This window comes from Carassius auratus, chromosome 32 (genome assembly GCF_003368295.1).
Source record: "Carassius auratus strain Wakin chromosome 32, ASM336829v1, whole genome shotgun sequence".
Lineage (NCBI taxonomy): Eukaryota > Metazoa > Chordata > Actinopteri > Cypriniformes > Cyprinidae > Carassius > Carassius auratus.
In genome coordinates this window covers 22108475-22133392 of record NC_039274.1, presented here as the reverse complement: position 1 = coordinate 22133392, position 24918 = coordinate 22108475, and the positions used below count along the sequence as shown (strand labels likewise).

Genomic DNA, 24918 nt, shown 5'->3' with positions numbered 1-24918 from the left:
TGCAAACTGTTAACAGGTAGAGACTGCTAGAAAGTGAATAACTTGGCCTTAACATGCCACTAACAGCAAGGCCCTCACTTCTCCTCCGGCTCGAGTTTCTGTGTCACTTCAGTTCGCACTGCATATGCGATGAGCGGCTGGAGGCATAAGTGCACTTGGCAATGGTGCTAAGAGAAGTGTATACAGTTTCTAACCCGGCTCAGTGTCTCTCACACTCGCCTTTTCCCTTCCCTGAAATCTCCACCAAAGCGCCTGGAGCGCCATGCTTGTAAAAGTAACCACAGCTCTTTAAGAGGCTCATGTATTTACAATTGGAGGTATGTCGAAATCAAAGGCATTACCACATGACATAACACATCAAGCAGCCAGAGGATAGAGAATTTATAGGGCGGATTCAAACATGGGTGGTGCGCCCAGAAACTATGCCATTGTTTGATCATGCACAGCCACAAGCAAGTACAACTCACTCACCTATGACAGGTTCCGAGTTCACTGGTTCATTGGCGCCAAGCCCCACCTTTCGCTGCCGTGCTCTCAGTCAGGTGGTTACAGGTGCAGATTGCTATTGTTTTCTACTTCCTGCTGTTCCTCCACTTGCTGATTTTCCATGCGTGTTGCTTTTTTAAAGTAAGGCTCTGTCTGGTTATGTAATCCTAGTACATGAGCTGTTCTCACTCGTCACCCTGCACCTCTTGTGAAGTACAGCGGTTAAATCTGTTGTGCTCCGTCCTGGTTGGATCTAAAGATTCATTCTCTCTCTTTGTATCCCTCCCCCTCTTTCCCTCTGTTGCTGTTCTGCCTAATCTCACCTCAGTTTTTATTTCATCCGCCTTCATCTGCAGAGGACTAAAAATACATGATAAATGGTACATGATATTTTAAAGTCTTATCTCTTATCTGTTCTTACAAGGGAATAATGGGGTAGTTAATCCTGAAGATCTCCCTCAAATTGATTAATCAGCACATACGGACAATCAAATAAATGATTAATATTCCCCTAGACCTGTGGTCGGACAGTTACCCCCCAAAGCATCAGTAATAATTAAGTAACCCTTCCCAGACCAAAGCCACGTCTGCCTGCTCAGCGGAAGCTCTCTGATGCGGTGGGAGATCTTTGAAGTTTGTGCATAACAAACTCCTAGTGATCGAAGCATGGCTATACCTGTAGACTAGAGCACAACTACTGGCCATGCCAGAAAAAAAAAAAGAAAAAAAAAATCAGCTTTGTACTAATGGAGCTGAATTCAGACAAAAATGTAGCTGCATATCCTCTAATGTGTGCACTATGACGCCCGACAGATGTTCAGTGATTTCTATTAGGCTTTTTGAGACAGCAGATTTTTAGAAACCAGTTTTTCGAGACTGAGGCTAATTTGTCAAAATGATGTTTTGGTGAAAGCAAACAGTGAACACTACCCTTACAGAACATGAAACAGTCCCTCAGTCATGGGTAAAAGCAACATTAAAATTACTTTAGATTACTTGAATGTTACATAAGGGGGGTTGTATATATACATGTCCAGCTTGCTGTCTGTGAGTCACCCTGGTTTTGTGTTCGACTCAGACAGATGTCTTTAGACAGCCTGTTTAGCAGCGACTCTCCCTGCGCTCGTACCCGGGGCACACCCTGTCCTGGTGATGGATTCCCTGTTTATTCAGCTATTTTTAGAACAAAAGGAGGAGATCTCCATGGAGAATGGCTCTCTTTCTATACCATTACTGAGTTTGCTAACCCTCCTACAGGGGTCAACAAACAGCCCCCCTCCCCAAGCTGACCGCATCTGCCAGCTTGCGCACTTATTAATGTGTGAGCAGCCCGGGCCTGGACACCCCTCGTCCACCACGACTGCAGTGCGCATGCTTATATGCGTCCGTACAAACATATGTTTATGTGTCACAGCTTTACCATGTGGTTCGCCATTAGCAGTCCCACGCCAGTAGTGACCCTTAATCGTCTACCCCCACCTTGGCCTTTGTGTAGGTTGCCTGGCTGGCTGACTAGCTAGAGAAGCATGAGCAGCTGTCTGCTGTCCTCTTCTCAGACACACTGTCTATGATGTTCACACTCCTGCATCCGAATGGGGCTATACATAACATCACACTGCATACTTTGAAACCTGACAACCACCTGCATTCTGCCACTCAACCTGAGTTGCTTGACAGGGCTATGCAGTTTCATTAGCACAAAGACACAGTATTAAACTAATCCATGTGTCTCTCGCACTGAGTCCGGAGCCCCATAGAGCCTCAGCAGGGACACCATTAGCCTTTCAGCGAGAGCAGGCAGATCTGAAACCCTGCCAATACGTCTGTTGATGTATGGCCTTGAGCTCTAATAGGTATAAGCGTTTTGTGCGTTGTGAGAAGCCAGGCTTTTCTATAACTGATACAGTTAACTTTGATCTTGTCTTAGCATGGCCTGTTTATAAATCAGCCATGCAAATATTTATGAGCAGGACAGGAAAAAATGTCTGGTCTGGATTATATCCCTGGCCTTCCATTCTTCCTTGTCACCTCATCCCACTCCTCTTCCCCCCGGCTCATGTGTCGGGGAGGACGCCACAGCGGTGGGGTGAGAGAGCACAGGCCCCAGGCCACATCTATCATTGACAACGCTGTCTGGCTTTATTGGCTGGTCATGGAGCCCAGGTCAAAGGCACTCCAGGGGAGGGAAGGGGAAATCTTGATATCCAAGAGATAAAGAAGAGCATATCTGAAAACTCACACAAAAAGTTGACAGGTGGGTCAGTTTTTTTGTGCAATCCTCTACAGTTCAGTGTGGAATTGGTCTAGCGAAGGTGAGGTCTGGATCACCTATAGTACAGCTCAATAATTAACATGAGACATTGCTCGATAACTATTGCCTTTTGGCTGGCTCAATGCACACCTATCTGTATCTGCCTGCAGTGCACACAATGGGATGGCCCGCTCTGGCAGATGCACAGGCTTTAATTGCTCCCCCCAGTCCTGACCTCTGCTCCTGATCACCCTCTGATATACAGCATCTCTATTAAGCTGGGAAGTAGGTAAATATTCTCCTAAATACCCTACGTCCAAACGGCACTACAGAAAATAGAGGGAAAAAAATCAATCGCCTTTTTTTTTTTCTCTTGTCCTTCGCCAACTCTAATAGTTTTCCTATTTTATCTGATGTTGGAATCCAAAAATGCTGAGATTGGTGCCAATGAGGACAGGGTGCAGCTGTGGTCTGAACAATCTTGGTTTGATGCAAAGCTGTATACAGTACATCACATATCTGGTTCCTTGAGAAATGTACGGCAAATTGTTTTGAGTGGAGTAGCTAAATTTGCGGAGAACGAAAATCATGCTTTTAAAGAATGGATAAAGGCAGCTAACATTTTTAGTTAACATTTCAGTTATTTAAAGAAATTCTGACTGATTCTGAGTTACGTCTTGTAAAGTTTGATGACAACATGCAATGTGGACACAATTATGCAACACTGCATGTGTGCTGGAGTGTTTGAGAGAGCAAGTGAGTAAAAGGGGGGCAGTGGTGATGGTAATGGTGGACTGGCTTGTCGATCGATGCCGTGATTGGCAGTTAATGGCTTTTCCTGTTCTGCCTTCGTAACCTCACTCTGATAGCTGTTGCTTTTGATCAGAGATGGCAGATTGCATTTGATTTTTGTATATAAAGCCCTGACTTTTTGGGGATGGCTTCATCATGTTAAATCATTTAAAAGTCAAGTTGGATACTGAATTCCTTTCCACCCAGGCACAGAGGTGAAGCTTTAGCGTCTGAACAAACCATTAGACTTATCAATAAATAACAGACCAATGAGAGCACTGATTTAAAATGTTTACAATGAAAACAATACTAAGTACAGAACATCATCCTACACTCACACGGTAATTCAAATGGCTTGTCTGTCACATGTATGAAAGAGCAGCCGGTGAATAGATTTAGAATGGATGAAAATTGAATGATAAGACATTTTTGAGCTTTTGTACGGAGCCCCGCACATGGCATGCAAGAAAAAAATTATAAATTGTGCGCACGATTTACTAATTCATTCCCTTGATGTACTAAAACGTGTACACGATTACTATTGGGTTCCCTCGATTTACTATTGCGTTTCCTCGATTTGCTAAATTGTGCGCAATATGTTGGAAAAGACTTCCATACACCATATTTTATTCACCTAATTTCCCACAAACTGCAGCTGTTTTTACAGTTTTTAAAGAATCCCCAAGCCACAAAAAGAAATTAAGGAACTGATCAAAGAGAAGGCAGATTAGTATTGCAGAGCACAAGCTATATTTCTGATCGAAAGAACGGAGAAGAGAGGTGGGTCTCCCATTCATAGCATTTCTAAGGCGACAACTATTCAAGTATGCACTGGGTTGTGGGCAACAAGATCCATATTAAAAGGGTTGGGGGTCACCCAAGACCTAGGGATCTCATCACTCTGAATGTGATGCTCTAATAGAGGGCGATTTAAAATAATCTAGAACTCTGCTCTGATTAAACAGAAAAAAAGTAGTTCTGTGAGTGTGTATATGTACTGTATGTGCCGCTCCATTTGAAACATCAACAAATATTTAATAAAGCCTGCTTCATATAATTCATTAACATGGCACTCCCTCTCTTCTCTCAGTGCTTAATTTAATAAACAATAATTTGAATAATCATTTGCATACCAAGATCTTGTGATCTTCTCTCGTGGCAAAAATATAACATCTCCCTGATACCTCATTTATTTAGTAGCAAAGACAGGCTTTCTGGTTCAAATTAGCAGAACAAGACCATTCCAACATAACAAGTATAAATTAAGGAAATTCCTTTGCAGTGACAGAGATAACCCGTTCAAGTCGACGATCAAGTCTGCGGCAGCCTAATTTTAGGCCTGGTGTTGATTGAATGTGGCGATGCTGTGGGGATAAAGCAAGCGAGAGAGTTTGGTTGATTCTGTGGGGAGAGGGTGGAGGAATGTGGCGGCTGTGTTGAAGACTTCCTCCACTGTCTCTGTGTTCCATTTCTGCGCCCACAACGCCAAGATCTCCAATCCATAAATCAGCGGTGTTGTTTGAAAAATGCTTCATGATACACAAATGTGTGAAACCACTCAACAACCGAACTAAAATGTTTTCCCTACTGTCAGCAGCTGCAGCTAGTAAAATAAGGCACCTCTGAGAGGCCTGACCTCATCAGTGGGAGGGGTTTCATAAAGAGAAAGCCTCAAAGAGAATGCTGCGATACATATCTATACATGTTTGTGTCTTAAACACTAGGTGTCCTGTATGGGCAACCAGAGTTAGAAAGCAGAGCATGGAAGGGCTGTAAACTTACAGTGAATGTTAGACCTTGAAGAATTTAGTGCTACTCCTTCATCGCTTTGTCTCTGGCCCTTTAATTCTCTGCTCTGTCAACCGACTAACATTTAGTTTTTTATTATTAGAACACACGTTTAAAAGGAAAGAAAGAAAGAAAGAAAGAAAGAAAGAAAGAAAGAAAGAAAGAAAGAAAGAAAGAAAGAAAGAAAGCATTTGGGGATAACGTACTAAACTAATTGAATCACTTCCTGATGACTTCACACCAACACTTTTTTAATGCAACAAACCACAATTTTAATTTATTATTGTAGAGCCTTTATCCTTTATTTCCCTCTTAAAATACAATAATACTAATAATAAAATAAAATAAAATTATCTTGGTTTCCCCCCTCTTTACATGCATAAAAGCACATGATGAGAAAACAAGGTGTGAAATGATTTTTTTTTTTCCAGAGGGGCCTCAATAAAAACCATATGACACCTCAGGCTGAACTGCTTAATTACATAGGGATGAAAATCTGTAGTCTGCATCTGGTGAGAACATTGCCCCCATAACACTGATAGATTTACAGCTCCCAGTCCTAACCTTGAACTCCAGTGCATGGCAATTAGGCCATGCATAAGATGTTCAAATGATGTCCATCTCTGTGGTGGTGGTGTGTGTGTGTGTGTGTGTGGAGGGGGTATTTTTTAAACCCTGTGCTGCAGTTTTAGTCCTACTCAAAGCCTGATCTCAGCTAAGGTCTAAGAACTGTCTATGCTGAGGATTCTCTAACTCAGCCAGCAAGATTCTCTTGGACAAACAATTCCACAACCTGTTTAACAGCAACACAACCACATTGACCAAAACCATGCGGATAAACTTAGTCCAGTATCTACAGATCATAAACCAGTCTAGGTCCGCAGGGTCTAAATAAGCATCCCAGCATTCAGCCATTCCACAACGAAAGGTCCAGCACTTGCTGTGGAGTGGACCTTGAACTCACACATGTAATCATTCCTGAGTGTCCAGCACAAGAAGCATGTGGATTTCCTCGTTTCAGCAGAACGTCATTATGAATATTCAGAAGAGAGACATTATCTGTGATGAGGGGGTGAGTGAAAAACAGTGAGGTCCAAAGCCTCATTGCATGGGTGGATTTATTTGTCCCATGGCACTCTTTAGCAGCCCAAAGCTAAACACTGTGTGTTTCCCAGCGCTCTGCCTTCCACTGAGCACCAAGAGCAGCCTTGTGGCCTGTGCCACTCACAGGCCATCAACCTGGTTGCTAAGTCACCGATGCTGGTGAACCTCAAAGAAAATGTACCTGCCTTGGTACCATTGTCATGTTCTGTGAGAAGGCTCGGCTTTTCCCATACATAGCAACATCATGATTCAAGGCTTTGTTTAAACTAATTTGACTCAAAATTTGACTAACAAATACATGTAAATATACAAAAATGCATTTATATAAATAAATCAACTGGATCAAATTAGGCTATTAAAGGGTAATTTTTAGGACTGAGCAATTGTCTTCTCACTATGCCAGATAGACGTTGGAGGTGGAGGACGAAGTTGAGGAGCTTCTGATTGGAGGGGTGTGGACTGAGATTGCAATATAAATTATACAACTAAAATATATTTTACAAAACTGGGGCTGATACTACTAAGATAAAACATTGATTAAAGCATGTTATAAAAAGGCAAAGTTGCTAAAAATCTGGACTGGGAACGTAAAAGTCAAGAGGTTCAAACCCGGGGTGTAATCCATGAATGCAAGAAATGCTTGAGCAAGCCACTTAACTCCAGGGAGATTTTGCCTGTAGAAAGTGAACTTTTAAATAGCTTCAAAGCATCTACTAAATGTCAAATAACTACATAAAAAGGAGTCAGGTCAGTCCTTCACGTTAAATGCATGACAGTGTAATTGCACTCCACTCCACTCATCAATTAAAAAAAAAAAAAAAGAGATTAGCTAGTCAGTGTGATGATGTCCACCTTTGAAGAAGTCTTTATAACTTCCACTCTTTATCCTTTATAAGACACAGATATTCAGCGTACTAAAAAGAGAATTACAGGAGGAAAGATTGCAAGCATCAAGAGAAAACAAGGGAGAAGGAAGAAGATTTGGCTAGAGAAATATTTAGTTTTCCAGGCTGGTTGGATTAAAGCTATTTAACCTTAAGAAGAGAGCAGGGGAGAAGGACCACCCACCAGCTTGTGACCCAAGCTGGTTTGTTTTCTGCATGATGGGTATTTGCTTTGTTTATTAATTTTTCCAAATTCCACTCCTGAATCTGTTGTTCTATTCTGGTCCCTTAGATATGACTTAAGTATCTTGTTTTATGTATGTTTTTATATTATCATCTACCAGGCAAACTCTTTAAGTCTGATAACCTAGAAAAGTAATAGTGCACCTCTAATTAACACGCCACACAATCTGTGGTATCAGTTATGTCCATAGCTAAAATGTTGGGGGAGAAACTTTTCCCGGCAAAGTTTCTAATACTTAGGGGTTGTTTATATTGCTGCCTATGTGTACACATTCATTACAAACTACCACACTATTGTGCATTCCTACTGTGGTGTAACACACTCTCTGATCCCTGTGTACACTCCAGTCCCCCATCAGTCTCCAATCCCCTGTTTGAGCTGATCAGGCAGCAGATAATAGGATCAACAGCTTCCTTCAGCAGTGGCAGGAGCATTGCTTAGTTGCTCTTGTCTGGCTGCCCAAAAAGGAAGAGAGGGGGGAGAAATCAAAACAAACAGCTATTACAACACAATAATATCTGCTCCTCAGCCTCACAAAGATATACGCTCTCTTGCAGTCCATTTCCATATCCTTGTGCCTTTCTCCCAACTTCTGTAATATAGGACAACACTTAAAAACTGCATGGCCCTACCATGTGTATCTGGACCAGGTGTGCTGGTCTCTCCATTGTACGCGCACACGCACACACACACTTAGAGAAGGTATATGCATGCGTAATCGTCAGCTGCAGCTGTGCAATGGGTCAGCGCCTTGCCTTACTGAGGAGGGGGCTGAAGGAATTGAGAAATTCCTGCAGACTTCCAGACACAGCTTTAAGCCCGCCCACTACTCTACAAACCAATGCCATGCTGTACAATGCCCCTCCCACGCTAACGGAGAGCTCTCTTAGCAAAACTCAGCTCCTTTTCTGGGGAGAAGCCCTCTGCCCCTTGTCTTAAAGGGAGCAGAGCCTCTGCTTGGCTTCTATGAGGCAGAGTTCAGCACCCTATGGACAAACCGATCTTATGATATAAATATATACATATGATGTATAAAAATGCAAAATAGTCTTATAATTATAAACTTTGGCGCATATAGATTATATGGACTGTTTCTCTGACTGGAGGAAGGCAGGGTGTCTCAGTAGCAGCTCTATGGATATGGAATGGATGCTTTATTAGCGTGGTACTACCGGTAAATCAAAGCTCAGTCCTTCCTGGAAAAGCAGCAAACCTTTTTTCCCCACTGAGCACTATTACTGAACAATCACAGGCCAGCCATGATAATTAGCAGAGTATCTCCATCTAAACGAGCGCCTCTCTATCGCTCTCAGACCTGCATTCCCCCCTCCTTCCCATCATATTTCTCTCTGTCTCTTCTCTAACTGATGTCTGGAGGGACTTATGGAGTTTGGGTGTGGCGCTCTCTCTGGCATAGAGGTTGAGCTTCACTCTGTCCGCAGATGAAAGATATAACCACCAGCCGTACCAATAGTTGTAAAATACTCCCTTGCGACTTTAACTCGAAATTACTATGCACTTTTATTTGATAATAAAAAACAAACACAATCTTGCTGGAGCCTGGGCATTCTCAGTCTATTTGTTTTTGGTGATTGGAGTCTGTTACCCTGATGAGGACAAGTCATGATAAAAATCATATTTAATAATGGAGGGTGTCTGCATCATTGATTAGGATTCTTATGTAAAAGGTGGAACGATATCTGAGAGGCACATACCTTTCAGTACAGCCGCTACAGCTAATCCCCGTCTACGCATTACTGTCTGTTTTGTTTTACTGTGTTTTTTCTTTGTTTTCTCCAGAGTGTAGACATTTTCCTTCCTCACGCCCCAGCTGATCTGGTTGGATTGCACTGGAGGGAAAAATAAGTAGAGAGAGTGCAAAATCCAGACGCTTTGTGCTGGATCCTGTGTCGCGCTTGGAGTGCAGTCAAAGCGCTGTTAGCATAGCTGAGACACATCAACATATGCTACGGGGTTCTGTTTGCAGAAGTTTTGGGCAGTAGTGAACAGATGACAGAATATGTGAACATGTGTGTGTGTGTATTTGTACATGTACGAGGAGCGTGTAAATGTGTGCAGCACACAGTTTGTATAGTTTGTGTGTTTAATGGAGCGAGACCAGTACACTGGTGCTGGTGGTGTGGGGGTGAATGTTATGAGGCCTTTCTTGGGTAAAGATTCCCCATGTGATAGTGACGGCACTTTCTTCCTCTCTTTCCACGGCCAAGCGGCATCTGGAGTGGATTTTGTGCGAGCAGACACCGAAGAACATGATTACATTCAGTTAACTGTGCTCTAAACTGATTATGCATGTGCCAAGCTAATGGACTACATTTGCAAGAGGAAAAATAACATCCAATCAATCTCAATTATCCCAGATTGTACCAGCCCCTGAGACAAGGATGGTAGCCAGCCCGAAGCTCCTCCTCTTAGCTTGAAAGGCCTGCCTGGAAGACCTGCCTCTCTCCATCCTGTCTGGAGCGGAGAACCAAGTCTCAGACTCAAGGCTGGCTTGAGTGCAGCCCAGCACCTGAGACATGCTTACTCAGCATGAACAAGAACTCAAATATCAAGTGAATGTGTGCCCTACAGAGTGATGGTGTATGCTTGTGTATAAAAAAGTGGTGCAAGAGAAAGTTGAAGGAAGAATAATCATGCCGTATATGGATACTTCAAATCATGAAATGGCATTTGCAACTCATATTTTGGAGGTATAATTAGCAGAAAATGTAGTGCAGGACAGGATTGTAAAATTTCTCTCTATGACAGGTGGTTGGGGGAGTGGGGTTGCAAAATAAAAGGGTTCGGAAATATTAGCCAAAAAGGAAAGTCACAAAAAGGAATTACATTTTCATGAAAGATTATAAATTAATTGTTTAAATTGGAATAATGTACACAGATCACGAAAAACGAAAGCAACTAGTGTTGTTCTCGATTTCTTGTGCACTTTCATACACACACTATGTGGCAACTTTCTACGATTTTGAAAACTGAAGGTTCCACCAACAATTCAGAACTTGAGAAGCTTAAGCTTTGTCATGACCTGGGTATTGTTGTACAGCCCATCTGTAAGTGCTTATGGGTGACCATCATAACATCATTCACACCACTACAAAGCAGCCATCAAGCAGGAACTTGGAGGGAGCAATGGAAGGTAAAAGTTCATCTGAGATGAGTGCAAGACTAACTGATGGGTGTGTCTGAAACCAGAGAGGAACTTGGTCCTGTACCCTGGATACCAAAGTCGGGAAGCATCACCCCTGCTGTGCAGTGGTCTATGCGGATAGGACAATTCTCTCAAAGCTCTCCAAAGGCTTTCAGAACATTCCAATTCGTGGGGTGGTGGGGGAAAGTGTATTTTTAGACAGCCCTAATATGTGCTGCATACCACAGACTCTCAAATTATCCCATCCAGCTTAGCCTTCAGTTTAAACCTTCCTTTTTAATTCCAGTAATTACAGGCTCCAATTTACGGAGTTGTGCACACAAAGGGCCTGTTTAATGCAAACCAGTTTGATTTGGGCAAAGTGTCCCAAGGATCTACCACATCTTAGAGTTTGTTTATGCTGACTTGATGATTTATTTTCTCCCAGCAGGAGGTCGAAAAATTTTGCATTTTGTATCAGATTTCATTTAGTGTGTTTTTAATTTTCATTTCCTGTTTTACCACTTGTACAGTCAGCTTAGCTGAGCTAGCAAATCATACTGTTGGTGTCAGCCAGTCATTATGTCTATCAGGGCTATAAATTCACTGCAAAGTGAAGCCTGTGTCATTGTGGGGTTAGAAACCCTTGCTACAGCAAGACCTCAGCAGCAGCATGTGCTTATCGTCCTCTAATCACATTTGTATGTCATGAAAGACAGCTATAACTCAAACTGTGAATGTCTTAGTTTTGTGGGTAGGCCTGTCTCCACTGATGGAAGCTACTTGCTTGCAGGGCTTCCCTCTTCCTCTGTTCTGATCTGTGCAGCTTTTAGGGCTGAGGAACCATTTTAAGCAGCTTAAAGCTTACAAATTATCATGCTTGGATGTGTTGAACATTTCTAATCTGCCACAGAGTACTGAACATTCGCAGTTAGGCAGGCTAGTCTCTACTCTGCAAGCTCTCTTTCTTTACAGGGAACGTCGGCAGTGAAAGGAATATTATATTGCTCTTAAAACATGTTGGTGCTAACAGTATATATCAATAATGTAAGTATGAGGTGGATGCTGGAATTTACCAGAAACAAACAAAAAACAGATCCATACGCATAAATTGCAGTTGGTGGCTATTTCTTGCCACAGATGCTAAAATTCCGGGTTTCTTGGGTATCGAACCCTGCCTGGAGCTACATGAGGCCCATGACTACAGCAAATCCTCCACGGGTCTGCCATGCACGTTAAGCCCCTTTGTTAAATATTTGAATCATTGTGGTATTTGTAAATACGCTTGTTGCGTGTTCCAGCTTGAGTATGGCAGACAATTTCGGCTCAGGCTTGTCTGCTTTTATCAACAGATGTAGTGGAAGCTGGTTTATGGCCTTCCCCTAATCTCCATTACAAATTAGTTCATCAGGGGAAGAGATGACTGTCAGCCCAGGGCCAAGGTAATGACAAACCTTGACAATACTAGAATATCTCTGACTGTAAAGGGTTCATAAATGGGAAACCTGCAATGAAGTCAATGGTGATTTGGTCTTAAGTCTTGGTAATTTTATATCAAAATGTAACAACATAGCTCTACCTCCAGGGAAAGTAATGTTAACCAAAACCCAAATAGCTATTAAGTCAATGTTTAAAGATACATTATCATTTTTTTCTCTCTCTCTTGAAATATTCTGTTTCACTCTGAAGTATGTTAGAGTAGGTTGCAAATGCATGTTGTCTTCAAAGACGTTCCCTGAATAAAAAGCAAACAAATGTTTTGTATATTTTTGTTCCCTCTCAAAGGTTTAACACTTGAGAAAGGAGTGTAAATAAAGTTCAAGTAAGCATAGGCAGTGATGTACAGCTGAAATGGATGGTATGTGAGTCAGTAACTCATTGAGCAAGTGAAAACAAACGATAGATAGAGAGAAAGAAAGGGAGAATTAAGGAGAGAAGTCCCTGTGTGCAGTCGTGCCAGTCTAGGTTAAACACAGCCTGAGCTAGGCTCGCAAACACACAGGATAGGTGCCTAAATGGAATCAGGCCTGTTAGATTTATGGCCATTTGTTCAGAGAGTGTTCATCCATTGGCTATTATGGAATGATTAGAGTAGAAGGTGAAGCTCCAAGTCCGGTGAAAATCAATACGGCTGTCGAGAGCGATTCTGCCCTTCCCACTCTGAATGGTATTAGCACCAAACCTCTGTCTCTTCACACTTCTTCATCCTCTCTTCCAGCAATTTCATCAGCTGCCCTTCTCCCCACCATGCTGACCTGCAATGTTCCTCCCTCCCTCTAAGTGCCCCTGTTCTCCCCTCTCCACTGCATGTGCATTAGACCTTAATATACTGCTCCGGGCCATCCCTCATAGATGGCCGTAGAGATGGAAAGTGCTGGTCAAATCAGTCATACAGTATGCTGGAGGTTTAAAACCCGTAGAAAGTCTAACACTGTGTCCTAAGCAGAAAGATGCTATCCTGTCTCTTCCAAGTTGATCGGCGTTTCGGTCCTAACCTCCCTTGACAAGCTATAAGGTATTTTGTTGTAGTGATGTACTGGGCAGCTCTGCCCAAAGTGAAATCTTACTGGTTCAAATTGGAGATTACTGAACATAACTTTTGTTCTGAATGTAGAGAGAATTATTACTTGAGGCTGGATTACTTGTCACATAGCACTTGGTTAGTGTAGGACCACCAGACTCACTCACCTTGTACAGCTTGAGACTGGCCTCATGGCGGGAGTTGACCGTGTGCATCCGCAATTTTTCCAGGCTGTTGGTATAGTAGTCGCAGGCATTGCATTTGAGGTGCACAGGGTTGCCAATGGCCACGCACTTGAGGCGCCACTCATTGCCCTTGCCGCCTTCCTTGATGTGTGCCACCAGCTGATACTTCTGCACATGTTTGTCAGTCTTGCAATGCAGTTGAAAGTTGGCCTTGAGCTGTGTAGTGTAGTGGCACAGCTTGCACTGGTGCGAGTCACCCACCACCGCTCTCCACTCCTCCTCTGGGAGCGAACGCTCAGCGCCCATGTGCAGGCCAAGCACATCCAGGTTGTCGGTAGTGAAGCGGTTGCACACAGCGCACTGGAAGAGTTTGAGGGAGGGGTCACTGGTCTGGGATAGGCTTTCACCCAAGGTCATCAGCTCCTCTGAGACCAGCTGTCCCCCACTCAGGCGTAAATCCATTGCAATGTCCCCTCCAACTGAGAGCAGAAGACACAAAAGTGATCACTGATCTGTCAGACAGAATATTGATCTTTCACAAGTACACCGTCTCTTTTAAAATACAGCATTTAGCACTCATTTTAATTTTCCATAAATTTTCATCTGAAGCAATTTGGGACATATGGACACATGGTCCAATACAATGTACCAGTGAGGGTTGGACATTTCATCTGTTCTGATTTTCCCTCTCTCATTTAAACTTCCTCAAGTTACAAGAATGTCCTGGGAAACAGGGAAAAGGTGCATAGTTCAGCCTTTTAACAAAGAGTCATGTTTGTCTGTGCAGTCAAAGTGGATTTGCTCTCCAGGATAATGTGCAAATGTGTATTTATCTACATAATTTTATTAAATCAAGATTATCCTTTCCTTTGAGCTTTGCTTTGAGAAAGAGTAAGAAGAGAGAGAGACAGGAGGTGTGGATTTACACAGCCGTGCACTTTCAGAGCTCTGCCATTAAATCAACTCCAGAGGCTGTGAGCAGAGGCGCAAAAATGAAGTTATTCAATCATTACCTGAAATCTAAACAGTGCCCAAGCTACATTACTGTAAATCATCTACAAGCATCTTTTCACAAAATAATAATATATAAATTTGTTCTTTCACCTCTGATTGAGAACTAATCGATCCACCTGCTTAAAGTTTTTGAATTTATTATTATTATTATTATTATTATTATTATTATTATTTTATTAATGTATTTTTGCGGAATGAAAAGAAGGTTTGGGAGCCAAATAAACTATATATTCAACAACAGAAGATCAAGGCATCAAAGAACAGCTTGAGGAAGACGCTAGAGGCTGAGATTTGGAGTCAAAGGATGCATAGAAGCTGTTGCCTCAATTCGATGATCTTCAATCTGTCACTGCCCAGATTGAGAGCACCCGCTGAACCAGTATGGCTTTACACTAAATTAATTCCAACAGCTCCTTTTATTTATTGGGGCAGCATGCAGCCTGCTCATTTCACCATTACTTTCAGCTTTTAGTGCAGGGTTAGAAAGACCTCTGACAATCTCCTACAAATCATTTTAAGATCCACCACTCTGAGGAACACGGTTTCTATTTATAATGCTTTCTCTAAATTTTGAAGATTCCATCTTTTTCAGCAGTTTTTAGGTTTTTTATGCCTTTAGTTGCCTTTGTTTTTTCAGGTTTGATAAACTTCTCCTCTATATATATATTTTATTTCCTTAAACCTCTCATGCAAATACCTTTAAATCAGTAGGTTAAGTTCAGTAATCATGACCTCTTAAGCATGACACTTAAGAACATCATTTGAATATTTAGCTTTTTTTAGTCTATATAAATGTTTAAGTAGAGAAGATGGTTTATATATATATATATATATATATATATATATATATATATATATATATATATACACACACACAATGGAAGCATTATGGAGGCATTAATCTGAAAGTTGTACTTTATAAAAAACAAAAACAAAATGAATTTATATTATGATGACCAGAGTCCAGAGGTCTAATTTGTCACTTACATGCAGATAACTAAATCTGATATTTAGTTGTGTGAGACTTTAAACATATGAAAGTGCACTGAACATTCCAGATTGTATGCGTAATGGCTCCACTGTTCTTTATAAGTCTTGTGCCTGTCATTTCTTCCCTGTAATATGTTAACTGAACATTCCCTCACCGGAAAACCAACCAAATGGCTAGAAGAGGTAGATTAAACAAAATAATAATCACAGCAATCAATTCCTGTTTGTGTCTTTGAACTGGCAAAAAATTTGAAACAAGTCTGTGCAAATTGTGGTCTTAGAGCTGGCATGCCAAATTTTCTACTATGCTCCTGAATTATCCTCACTAGGCCCCCTTTCCTTCCTTTTTTGAATATGGTAAAGCTGCAATTACAAAAGCAGGAAAAAGGACAAGCCGATATGCAGTTGTAGTTGCATAGTATTGACATGAAAACAGTGATGTTTGGTATGAGCCTTGAGGACAGGGCCATGTGGAACACTCCCCTGGCCCCAGTCTACTCCGTCACACTATCTTTCACGAGAAACACGGGGGCAGCAAAAGGGGGAATTTCCCAGACAAACTGACCCAGATAGAATGACCCTTAGAGGATGCGAAAAAATAAACCAAAGCTTGGGTGTTAAGAAGATGTGTGTGCCTGTCTTTCCTATTCGCTCACTTTCTCTTTTTCTCTCTGTGCCAGTGTTGCGGAAGCTGAAATCTACAAGCAAGCACTACATGAATATACTAAAACCACATTCTCATAAACCTGCTGTACCAGATATGTGTTTTTTCTTTTACAAACACATATAGTCAAACTATTTTTATTGTTTCATGCATTAAACTAAGCATGTCTACATTAAAGAAAAAATAAAATTCCTTAAAATATAACACAGAATTTTATATATATAAATATATATATATATATATATATATATATATATATATATATATATATATATATATGAAATTGCAGATGAAAAGTTAAACACAGAGACAGTGTTATCTGTAACTCATTAAATTTACCTAATGTTGGGGCAAGAGCTGCCATGTTGTGGTCCAGATGAAAACCTCCAAGCAAGAACTGGGCATCAGCTCCAGATGGGTCCATCTTAAGGCCCGGTGGCAGGCTCATGTTTTGGGTCAAGTAGTATTGGTACAACTCAGCCTCTGAGGGTGAAGGCATGGCGTTTAGACCAAGCCGGCCATGCTGCATTTGGGTCATGTTCTGCTGAAGCAGCATCATGTTGTGCATGTGTTTCTCGCTTGTCATGTGGATGCGCAGGTTGCGTGCTACATTGGTCTCATAGTCGCACACCTCACACCGCCAGGTGGGTTTGCTTTTTGGCTTGGTAGGTGAAGGGGCACCACAGGGCCCTGCCATGTGGGTGGAGGACTGCGCTGGATGATGGTGATGACTAGGATGATGGCTGCTGGCCTGGGTAGCAGAAGAAACAGGTACCACGCCTCCAGGTGCATGCCCAAACACCTGTTCACCAGCGGTTGGAATAGTTCCTCCATTTTGTAATGTCTGCATATTGTTAAGATGCTTGTCAGACTGCATATGAATGCTTAGGTTGCCTTTGGTGGTAGTGGAATAGTTGCAGACCTCACAGCGGAAGGGCTTGTAGCCACAAGTGTAGCTCTCACCACGGGCAAGGCGAGGGTGACTCTGTCCACTGCTACAGTACACACAGGAGTTTCCAGAGTCAGGGTGCTTCTCCTTCATGTGGGCCTCCAAGGTCTGCTGGTATTTGTAGTGCCAGTTGCACTTGGGACATTTCAGTGTCTTGCACGAATTCCGTGAGTGCATCATGGTCATATGGCCACCCAGTGAACGAGAGGAGCCTAGGACAGTATCACACTTCGGGCACTCCACCCCACTCCCTGCACTGCCCCCAGCCCCATGGTTCTGGGTGCATTCAGTTATTCCTGACATGTCACAAGCAGCTGTGTGGTGGAGGTGCATGTGAGCATTGGGTGAAGGGTGCGTGTGGTGGTGATGGTGGTGAAGGTGGTGGTGGTGGTGGAGGAGGGCACCGTTGTCCTCATCTCCCTCTGCTGGGCATTCATTTGGTTCAGGAGCTGTGGCACTATCTCGATTGGCACTTTCCTCAGCAGCAGCATTGGATGCAAGAGGGGAGGATGTGCTCTCAGAGGAACATGCAGCCCCATCCTCTTCACCCCCTCTGTCTGCGACTGCCGCCATTGCCGCGGGGACTGTAGACCCCTGGCAGTTAAAGCTTAGAGAGAGATCTAAAGTTGTTCCTACACTGTCTGCAGCCATCCCATCCTCTGACCCTCTGATAGAAGAGGAGGACATGGAAGCGGAGGCTTTGCTGCTGAGTGCGGGGCTGGCTGCAGAGAGACAAGCTGAAGGCTGGAAAGCGCTACTAGGCATTAATAAAGGAGATTTGGAGATGCTTTGGTTTGAGACAGCCAGTTCCCCCATAAATCCGCCACCGATGCTGCTACTTCCACTACAGGCCAGTGTAGTGCCTTCATCCTCTACATCTTCATCCTCTTCTTCTAAAAGAAGTTCATCCTCTTCCTCTGAGGCCATCTCCTCACCGTGAAGGAGAGCCTTCCTTTCACAGATTTCTGCATCCCCATCCTCCCCTCTATGAGTCCCCTCTTTCCCCACAGACCCCTCTGTTCTCCTACCCTGCTTGGACAGAGTGTTGGAGTCTTTGGCTGGGCCTGGGGTAGAGGTATGGGAGGTTCTGGGGCTGCCAAGAGCCCCCAGCGTGAGGAGGGCTTGTTGCTGGAGACACGAGTCAGAGTCTTTGTTGAGGAGGTTATCATCTCCCACACTACTGCTGCTCCCTTCTAAATGAATCCCACTGAACGTGCCATAGAAACTCTGGCCTGAGTTCATGGGTACCAGGGTTGGCGGTGGAGGAGAGCTTTTATTTTTTGGTTCTAGGAAGCTAATGAGTGGTTCTTTGTCTTTCCCAATGCCCTGTATAATTGCAGATGCATGCTGGTGGCCTAAGAGCCTGCGCTCATCCTCACACAGGGTCATGCGATGGTCATGGACTGCATGAGTGACAAAGGAGCGTGCGTAGCCAAAAGACAACTTGCAGAGGAAACACATGAGGATGGGCTTGCCTTTCCCATAAAGAGCCAGGCCGTCAAATTTGGAGAAATCCACGTTGTTGGGAACATCTTTGGATACGCAGGACTTCTTGGCAGACCCGTCGCTGTTCAGGTAATCTTTGTTGCTTTTGTGCCGCACATCAAAGACGCGGAAACTGTGCAGGACAGGACTGAGGCCTGCCAGGGTTGAGGTATTGGGGAAACCTTGGTCTGAGGAGCCGAACCATTTTCCAAAAGACGAGGCTATATGAAACGTGTTGATGATCTGAGGGTACACCGAAGAAGAGGTCCCCGCAGGTTCCTCTGGTTTTCCCCCACTGGGGATAGAGTTTGAAGGGAGCAGGCCTGGTTCCATGCTCCCATCACTTTGGATCAGCTGGCTGAGACTCTCCACAATGTAGGCAGAGCCATCAGGCTGGTAGACTATCTCTCCAGCCAGGTTTTCCACATCACTACTCTCGTCTTCCTCCTCTTCCTCTCCTTCTTCGCTCCCACTCTCTGTGGCTCCACTCCGATGGGAGGGCTGTTGCCGCATGAGCAAGGGCATGCCCCCTCCACTTGGCACCATAGGTACACCAGGGAAGGGGTTCAGACTAGGAAAACAGCTGTCAATCTCCATTTCATCCAATTCTTCTAAGTCTTCGTCCTCTTCTCCACAGCTCACTCCCTCCTGCTCCTCCTCCTCTAACCCCTGTCTTCTGGGGTGCAGCTGCCTGGTAGTGGAATTATCGCTGGGAGCCTGTGACAGTGTTTGCTGCTGCTGTTCTCTTACAGTCTCACAGGGTGTGCTAGGATTCTGGAGCTGGGCTGCTTGGGATGCAGAGAGAGACAGAGAATCCAAGGAAGGGGACTGGTTACAAGGTGGGACCTGTGTGTTAGGGTGATCGTTCCAGGGTTGTGGATGGTGCTGCTGCTGGGATGGGGCGGAGGAGCCAAGCCCATCGTCTGTCCCAGAAACCACGGGAGACTCACAGCTTTCCATGCTGATGCCTACATGAGGCGTTCATCGCATCCAGGCCTGATGAGAAAAAAGAGAGAGAGACAAGTTTAGTCTTGTGAAGCTGAACATTCAAGCAGACATACAAGGCATCTTGATAAATAGTGAAGATATGTACAGTGAGTGGGTAGCAGCTTAATGTATAGTAGATTAGATGAGAAACAATAGTCTGAGATATAATGGTGGAAAATGACAAAGTGCTCATTAGGTTAGATTAGGTACTTAAGCACAATACCTCAGACAAGCACTAATAAGGCAGCTCAGATGCCTCATCCTGTCATATCAGCCAGTTACCATCTTTTATCTAGACCTTCCACACAACACCCGGAGTCTTCTATGTTCCAAATCCTGCATACATTTTTTTTTTAATTAACACTGAGTATGAGAAACAGAGTAACATAATAACTTAATGGATAAAAAAGCTCCATTGTGCTGCTAATTAGACACAGTGTAACCCACCATCAGCACATGATCCATCTCACACCCAAAGAAATAACTGAAGTTACAAAAAATATATTAGCCATGCTGTTAAGACCTCCATTATAGAGAGATCCCACACACAGAACACACTGCATGAATAGATGATGCCAATATGGTTCATTTAGAAGAAGTGTATATGCCTTTTACAGCAAACATTCATATTTATGTACATAAATACAATTTAGAAAATAAGATTTATTTATATCATTTTTTAAGTAATGTTGGTACTTCAAATGATGTACGTATAGATCAAACATCCAATAAACTGCACGCATTTACAAAAATATATTAGCCATGCTGATTTAAGACCTCCATTACAGAGAGATCTCTCACACAGATCACACTGCATGAATAGAAAATTGCCAATATGATGCATTTTTACAGCAAGCATTTATATTTATGTATAAACAGTAAATACTGTACACACAACATATAAATTAAGATCTGTTTATATTATGTTTTAAGCCTTAAATACACAAGCAATACTGGTACGTGATGTACGTATAGATCTAGCATCCAGTAACCTGCATGTTTAGCCTGGTTTTAAACACTCCTCTGCCTCTGAAATAATAAATGAGAGTGAACTTTCCAAAGGGGAGTGCTGCCCCAAGCAACTAAAAAGCCATGAGCAGGCCACAATTTCAAGCAGGTGATAAACGAGATAAAATGATAGCAAGAGATACTGCTGAGCTAATAATTTTAATAAAGGGATGCAGGCAGTATTGATTAAAGGGGGCAACCGTACTGAAACCAATAACTCTGGCCTGCCCTTTCACCCTCCATTGCTGAATATTACATGAGCAAAGTTTCCCGGCAGCACGCTAACCGCTGCGTCCTGCCTGATTAGCACATTCACTGCCTCTACTTGATTTATTTACTTGCTTACTTAAGGATGCAAATTTCAGCAGTGTGTGTCTGCAGCCCCACACCCACCAAAAGTATTAACATGAGTGTGTTTGGCTGGGGATATTGATAATGTTTGACTTTCTCTTCATGAATTTCTGATGAAAATTTGACAGCCCTCAAGTCTTGCCCATAAAGCCACCGACTCACTACCCCACCTGTGTCAAACAATGACCATGTGTTTTGTGTGTGTGTGTTTGTGTATTTTGCTAATTTGTTAATTATGTCGATTTAACATAACATTACGTCTTCAAAATTAATTTAAAATCACAAAGTTACACTACTAACAATGTGTACTTTGTCTAATTAAACAAACACCCAATAAATAATGAGGTTATTATTGACTATAATAAGATTAAGTACACTGAGAGTTTTTCTCCATCATCTCAATGCAAAGAATTAAGTGTTACACTATTACGAAGTCAATAAGCAACAATATATTTAAATTTAACAACTGACAGGAATCCAAAAATAAAATTCCAGTAACCTGTTCCTATTATGCCCCCCTCAACACTGCTGCTACAGCATTATGGGATTGTGTTTAATCGATAGTTTAAAGAACTACTTAAATTGTTAAACATAAAAAGCTCACGCAATCACAAATGGTCATTCCTGAAAATCTGATATGATAGGCTTTTCATTTAAAGCAAATGAGATGGTCTCCTTTAAAGAATTAAACAGTGCTAGAGAGTGGCGGCCCAAGCTGTCTGGGCGCATCTGCTTACAGAAAACAGGATTGCCCTTTAAAATGGAGATGGTCTAATTCAGTAACCTGCAGTGGTTACTGATGTGCAATAGGATTGTCTGGAGTCTGCCAGTCGCAGATGGGCGGGCAGATATAATGTCGTTTGTCCGCTCAAGGTCTGCTTCCGAAGCAACACCTGTTTAAAGAATCTTTCAATCTCTCTCCTAACCTAACAAAAGCTCAGACAGAGAAGCAGAAGCATACAAGAAATGCATATTAGGCCTTAATGTCTCACCGTATACAAGCACCTTTGGCCAGTCAAACACTCATAAAAACAAGTATAAAACATCAGTTTCCTTTATATCCTACACATTCTGTCATCAAGGCCTCATCTTCACGCGAAATCATGAATTTGTGAGCCAGGAATTCCAGGTTTTCTTAGAGGCGCACAGATATTCTTCTCAGTTCAAATTAAGCAGGACAGAAAACATTCCATGTTAACCTGCCAAACAAAGTGCATATGTTTTTAATAATAAAAAAAGAAAAAAGAAAAAAAAAAAGTACATAATGAACACTGTCAGAAGACCTGGGTCTGGATGTCATTTAGAGGGGATAGAAAATGAGTTTTTATTTATGGGGCTTTTCATTTGGTGGGATTTATTGGCTGAGCAAGGATGGAATTAAAGGCTAAGGACCGGTCTGATTATAAGCACGCACAATCACATGCCCAGGGGCCAGGCCTCCAGAGGCCCAGTGCTCCCTACCCTCTCCTGGGGAATTAACTCCTGCTCTGTCCCAGCTGAGAACCGCCACGGGATGCGCCGATGCGGCCTGACCCCCACGGCCTACCCCCAGCACCCCTCAATATGTAAAGAACATATCCTTCTAGAGACTATCAGAGGAACAAAAAAGCTTCATCATCACCTCCCTGTGGTCTGCAGCAAGCCCTGCTTTTCTTTTCCCATCTCCTTCCAGATCTAGCCATCACACAGGCTGGCCACTACAGGGTTAGGGTGCTTATTGAAAAATCAATGGCATAAATGCTAGGCAAGTTACAGGAAGATGTGGGACCGGAAGGTTCCTATTGATAAAGCAGGGAGGGCCTCCTGATATTGCACAAAGGGATGTATATACTCAATCTGGGAGAGAAGGCTTTATCTTTGAAGCATAAGCCAACTAAATTGCATAAATATGTGGAGAAACTGTTCACCCCACTGCTACATATCAATCTATATGCTAAAATGCCTTAGTTTTGCCTAGTTAAAAATAAAACAGAAATTACAACTAAAACATACGTGAGCTGCCAGAATATTTTGTGTCAATCAATACATGAGCAGTACACATACAGTATTTATGTATGTAGTATTTATGTACATAAGGACAACGAGGGAGATTTCTGCAGCAGTGCTCTTTATTCATATTATTTTCATAGCATCATCCCATCGTATCTCTCATCCAGTCAAAACAAAGAAGCCAACAGTATATATATATATATATATATATATATATATATATATATATACATATATATACATATATATATATATATATATATATATATATATATATATATATATATATATATATATATATATAATAAATAATAAATAATTATAACTATAAACTCAAAATAGTTATAAATATTTTTTGTTGACATGTTAATTGGTGCATTATTATAATATAAATATAAATAATATAAATAAACAAAATAATAATAATATAATATAGTATAATATAATGTCATAATAATTATTATTATTACATTAATATTAATTTAATATCTATATAATAATTAATAATTATAATAATATAATAATTCATATAATATTTAGTTGTAATTTCTGTTTTATAAACTCTAAATTGTTATGCATATTTTTATTGACATGTTAATTAGTGTATTATTATAATATAAATATAAATAAACAAAATAATAATATAAATAATATAATATGGTATAAATAATGTCATAATAATAATAATAATAATAATAATAATAATAATAATAATAATAAAAATAATAACTATTATTATTATTATAGTTATTTTTATTTTTATTATTATTATTATATAAAAATGTCTATTTTTTAAATGATTAATGACATCAGTGACAGAATGTCATGACTCATATAATTCAAAAGCACTTCTGCAGGAGTTCCACACTGGGTATTTCAGCTTTATTAGTGAGCAAAGGTAAACAGGGAGGGCTGAAAAATTCCTCCATCTCCTTTTCCTTGTCCTGAACGTTTAATGTAGACACAGCGACACTTCAGAGGAGTTGCTGTGTCAGAAGGCAAAAAGTCACCTCAGGTCGATGGGACTCTGGCTGTAAACACAGCTTCCCGTAAAATCAATGATCTTTAGTTCAAGCTATCAGTCTATGCAGCAGAAATAGCAGTGACTGTGTAGAGAGGGAGGAAAAGCGATAGAGAGAGAAAGAGAGATCAGTACAGTGTGGCTGTGAGCAAGGGATGAGAGAGCACAGCTATCTGCTGCTACTGCACACAGCTCTACTGCCAAACACAGCACTGAACACGGGACTAAACGCGGTTCCCAGCATGCATCTCTCCCAGAGCCACAGCCATTAGTGAGTGTGCCCCGAGTGCTCTACCTGCACGCTGGCACTAGTTAATAGATTATGTTTGTTGTGGAAATGGGAGGTACTCCTCTGTGACTTTATGTAACAGTAAACATCTGCAAACTCATCTGTAACTAATTGGTCTCTGGCCTGAACACAAACGAATTGATTCCGAGGTATCAATAGCGTTCTCTGTTCTAGGGGCTGAAACTGAATCTTGGTGATAATTTTCGCTCTTGGGTAACAGCATAAGATCTGTAAACGCAATCAATGTAGCAAAACAAAGGGAGCATTAAAAATGTTTTCTTGACAAAGCGCGTGATGCAACGTCAGGCTGCTTTTAGCGCCATTTATTCCGCCAATGAAATCTGGAGCAGGTTTAAAGGCAGCTGAAGAGGAATCCACGCGCTGGCAAAGTGTCTCATCACTTTTGGTGAGTGCGAAAGAAACAGGCTCCTTGGTGTAATTAGAAGTGGTTAATTAGCTGTGGGTTAATTACTCAGTTCGGAGGGGAAAGCTGGCAAAAAAAAAAGAGCTGGTAGGGTGGTAGAGGAAGGGGAAAGTGGCGAACACGCAGCAGGAAGCTTCCAGTCTCCTGCCAATTAGCAGTCAACATGGGGGGCTGGCAGAGGAATGGGGGCGCGAGTACAAATGAGCTTCACACCAGCCCACTTGCAGCCACAGAGCTAATATCACACTCAACATATCCACATTTCCCTATTAAAAATGCATACTGTTGGAGATTCTTCACTAACTGTTGTTTTTGGAAAGCGCTTCCATTTGCCCAAAAGCTACACG

The 24918-nt window shown here is 42.0% G+C and overlaps 1 protein-coding gene across 3 annotated transcripts in view; it reads right to left on the bottom strand.

The window, feature by feature from the left end:
• LOC113051840 (zinc finger homeobox protein 3-like) overlaps positions 1 to 24918 on the bottom strand; it is a 154779-nt gene that overhangs the window by 72488 nt on the left and 57373 nt on the right. For all 3 annotated transcript variants that reach the window (XM_026215974.1, XM_026215973.1, XM_026215975.1), the window contains exons 2-3: positions 16408 to 19498; positions 13383 to 13879 (exon numbers count right to left, since the gene is read on the bottom strand). In XM_026215974.1, the coding sequence (XP_026071759.1) occupies positions 13383 to 13879; positions 16408 to 19462 (3552 nt within the window). In that variant the 5' untranslated portion in view covers positions 19463 to 19498. The remainder of the gene's footprint in view (positions 1 to 13382; positions 13880 to 16407; positions 19499 to 24918) is intronic.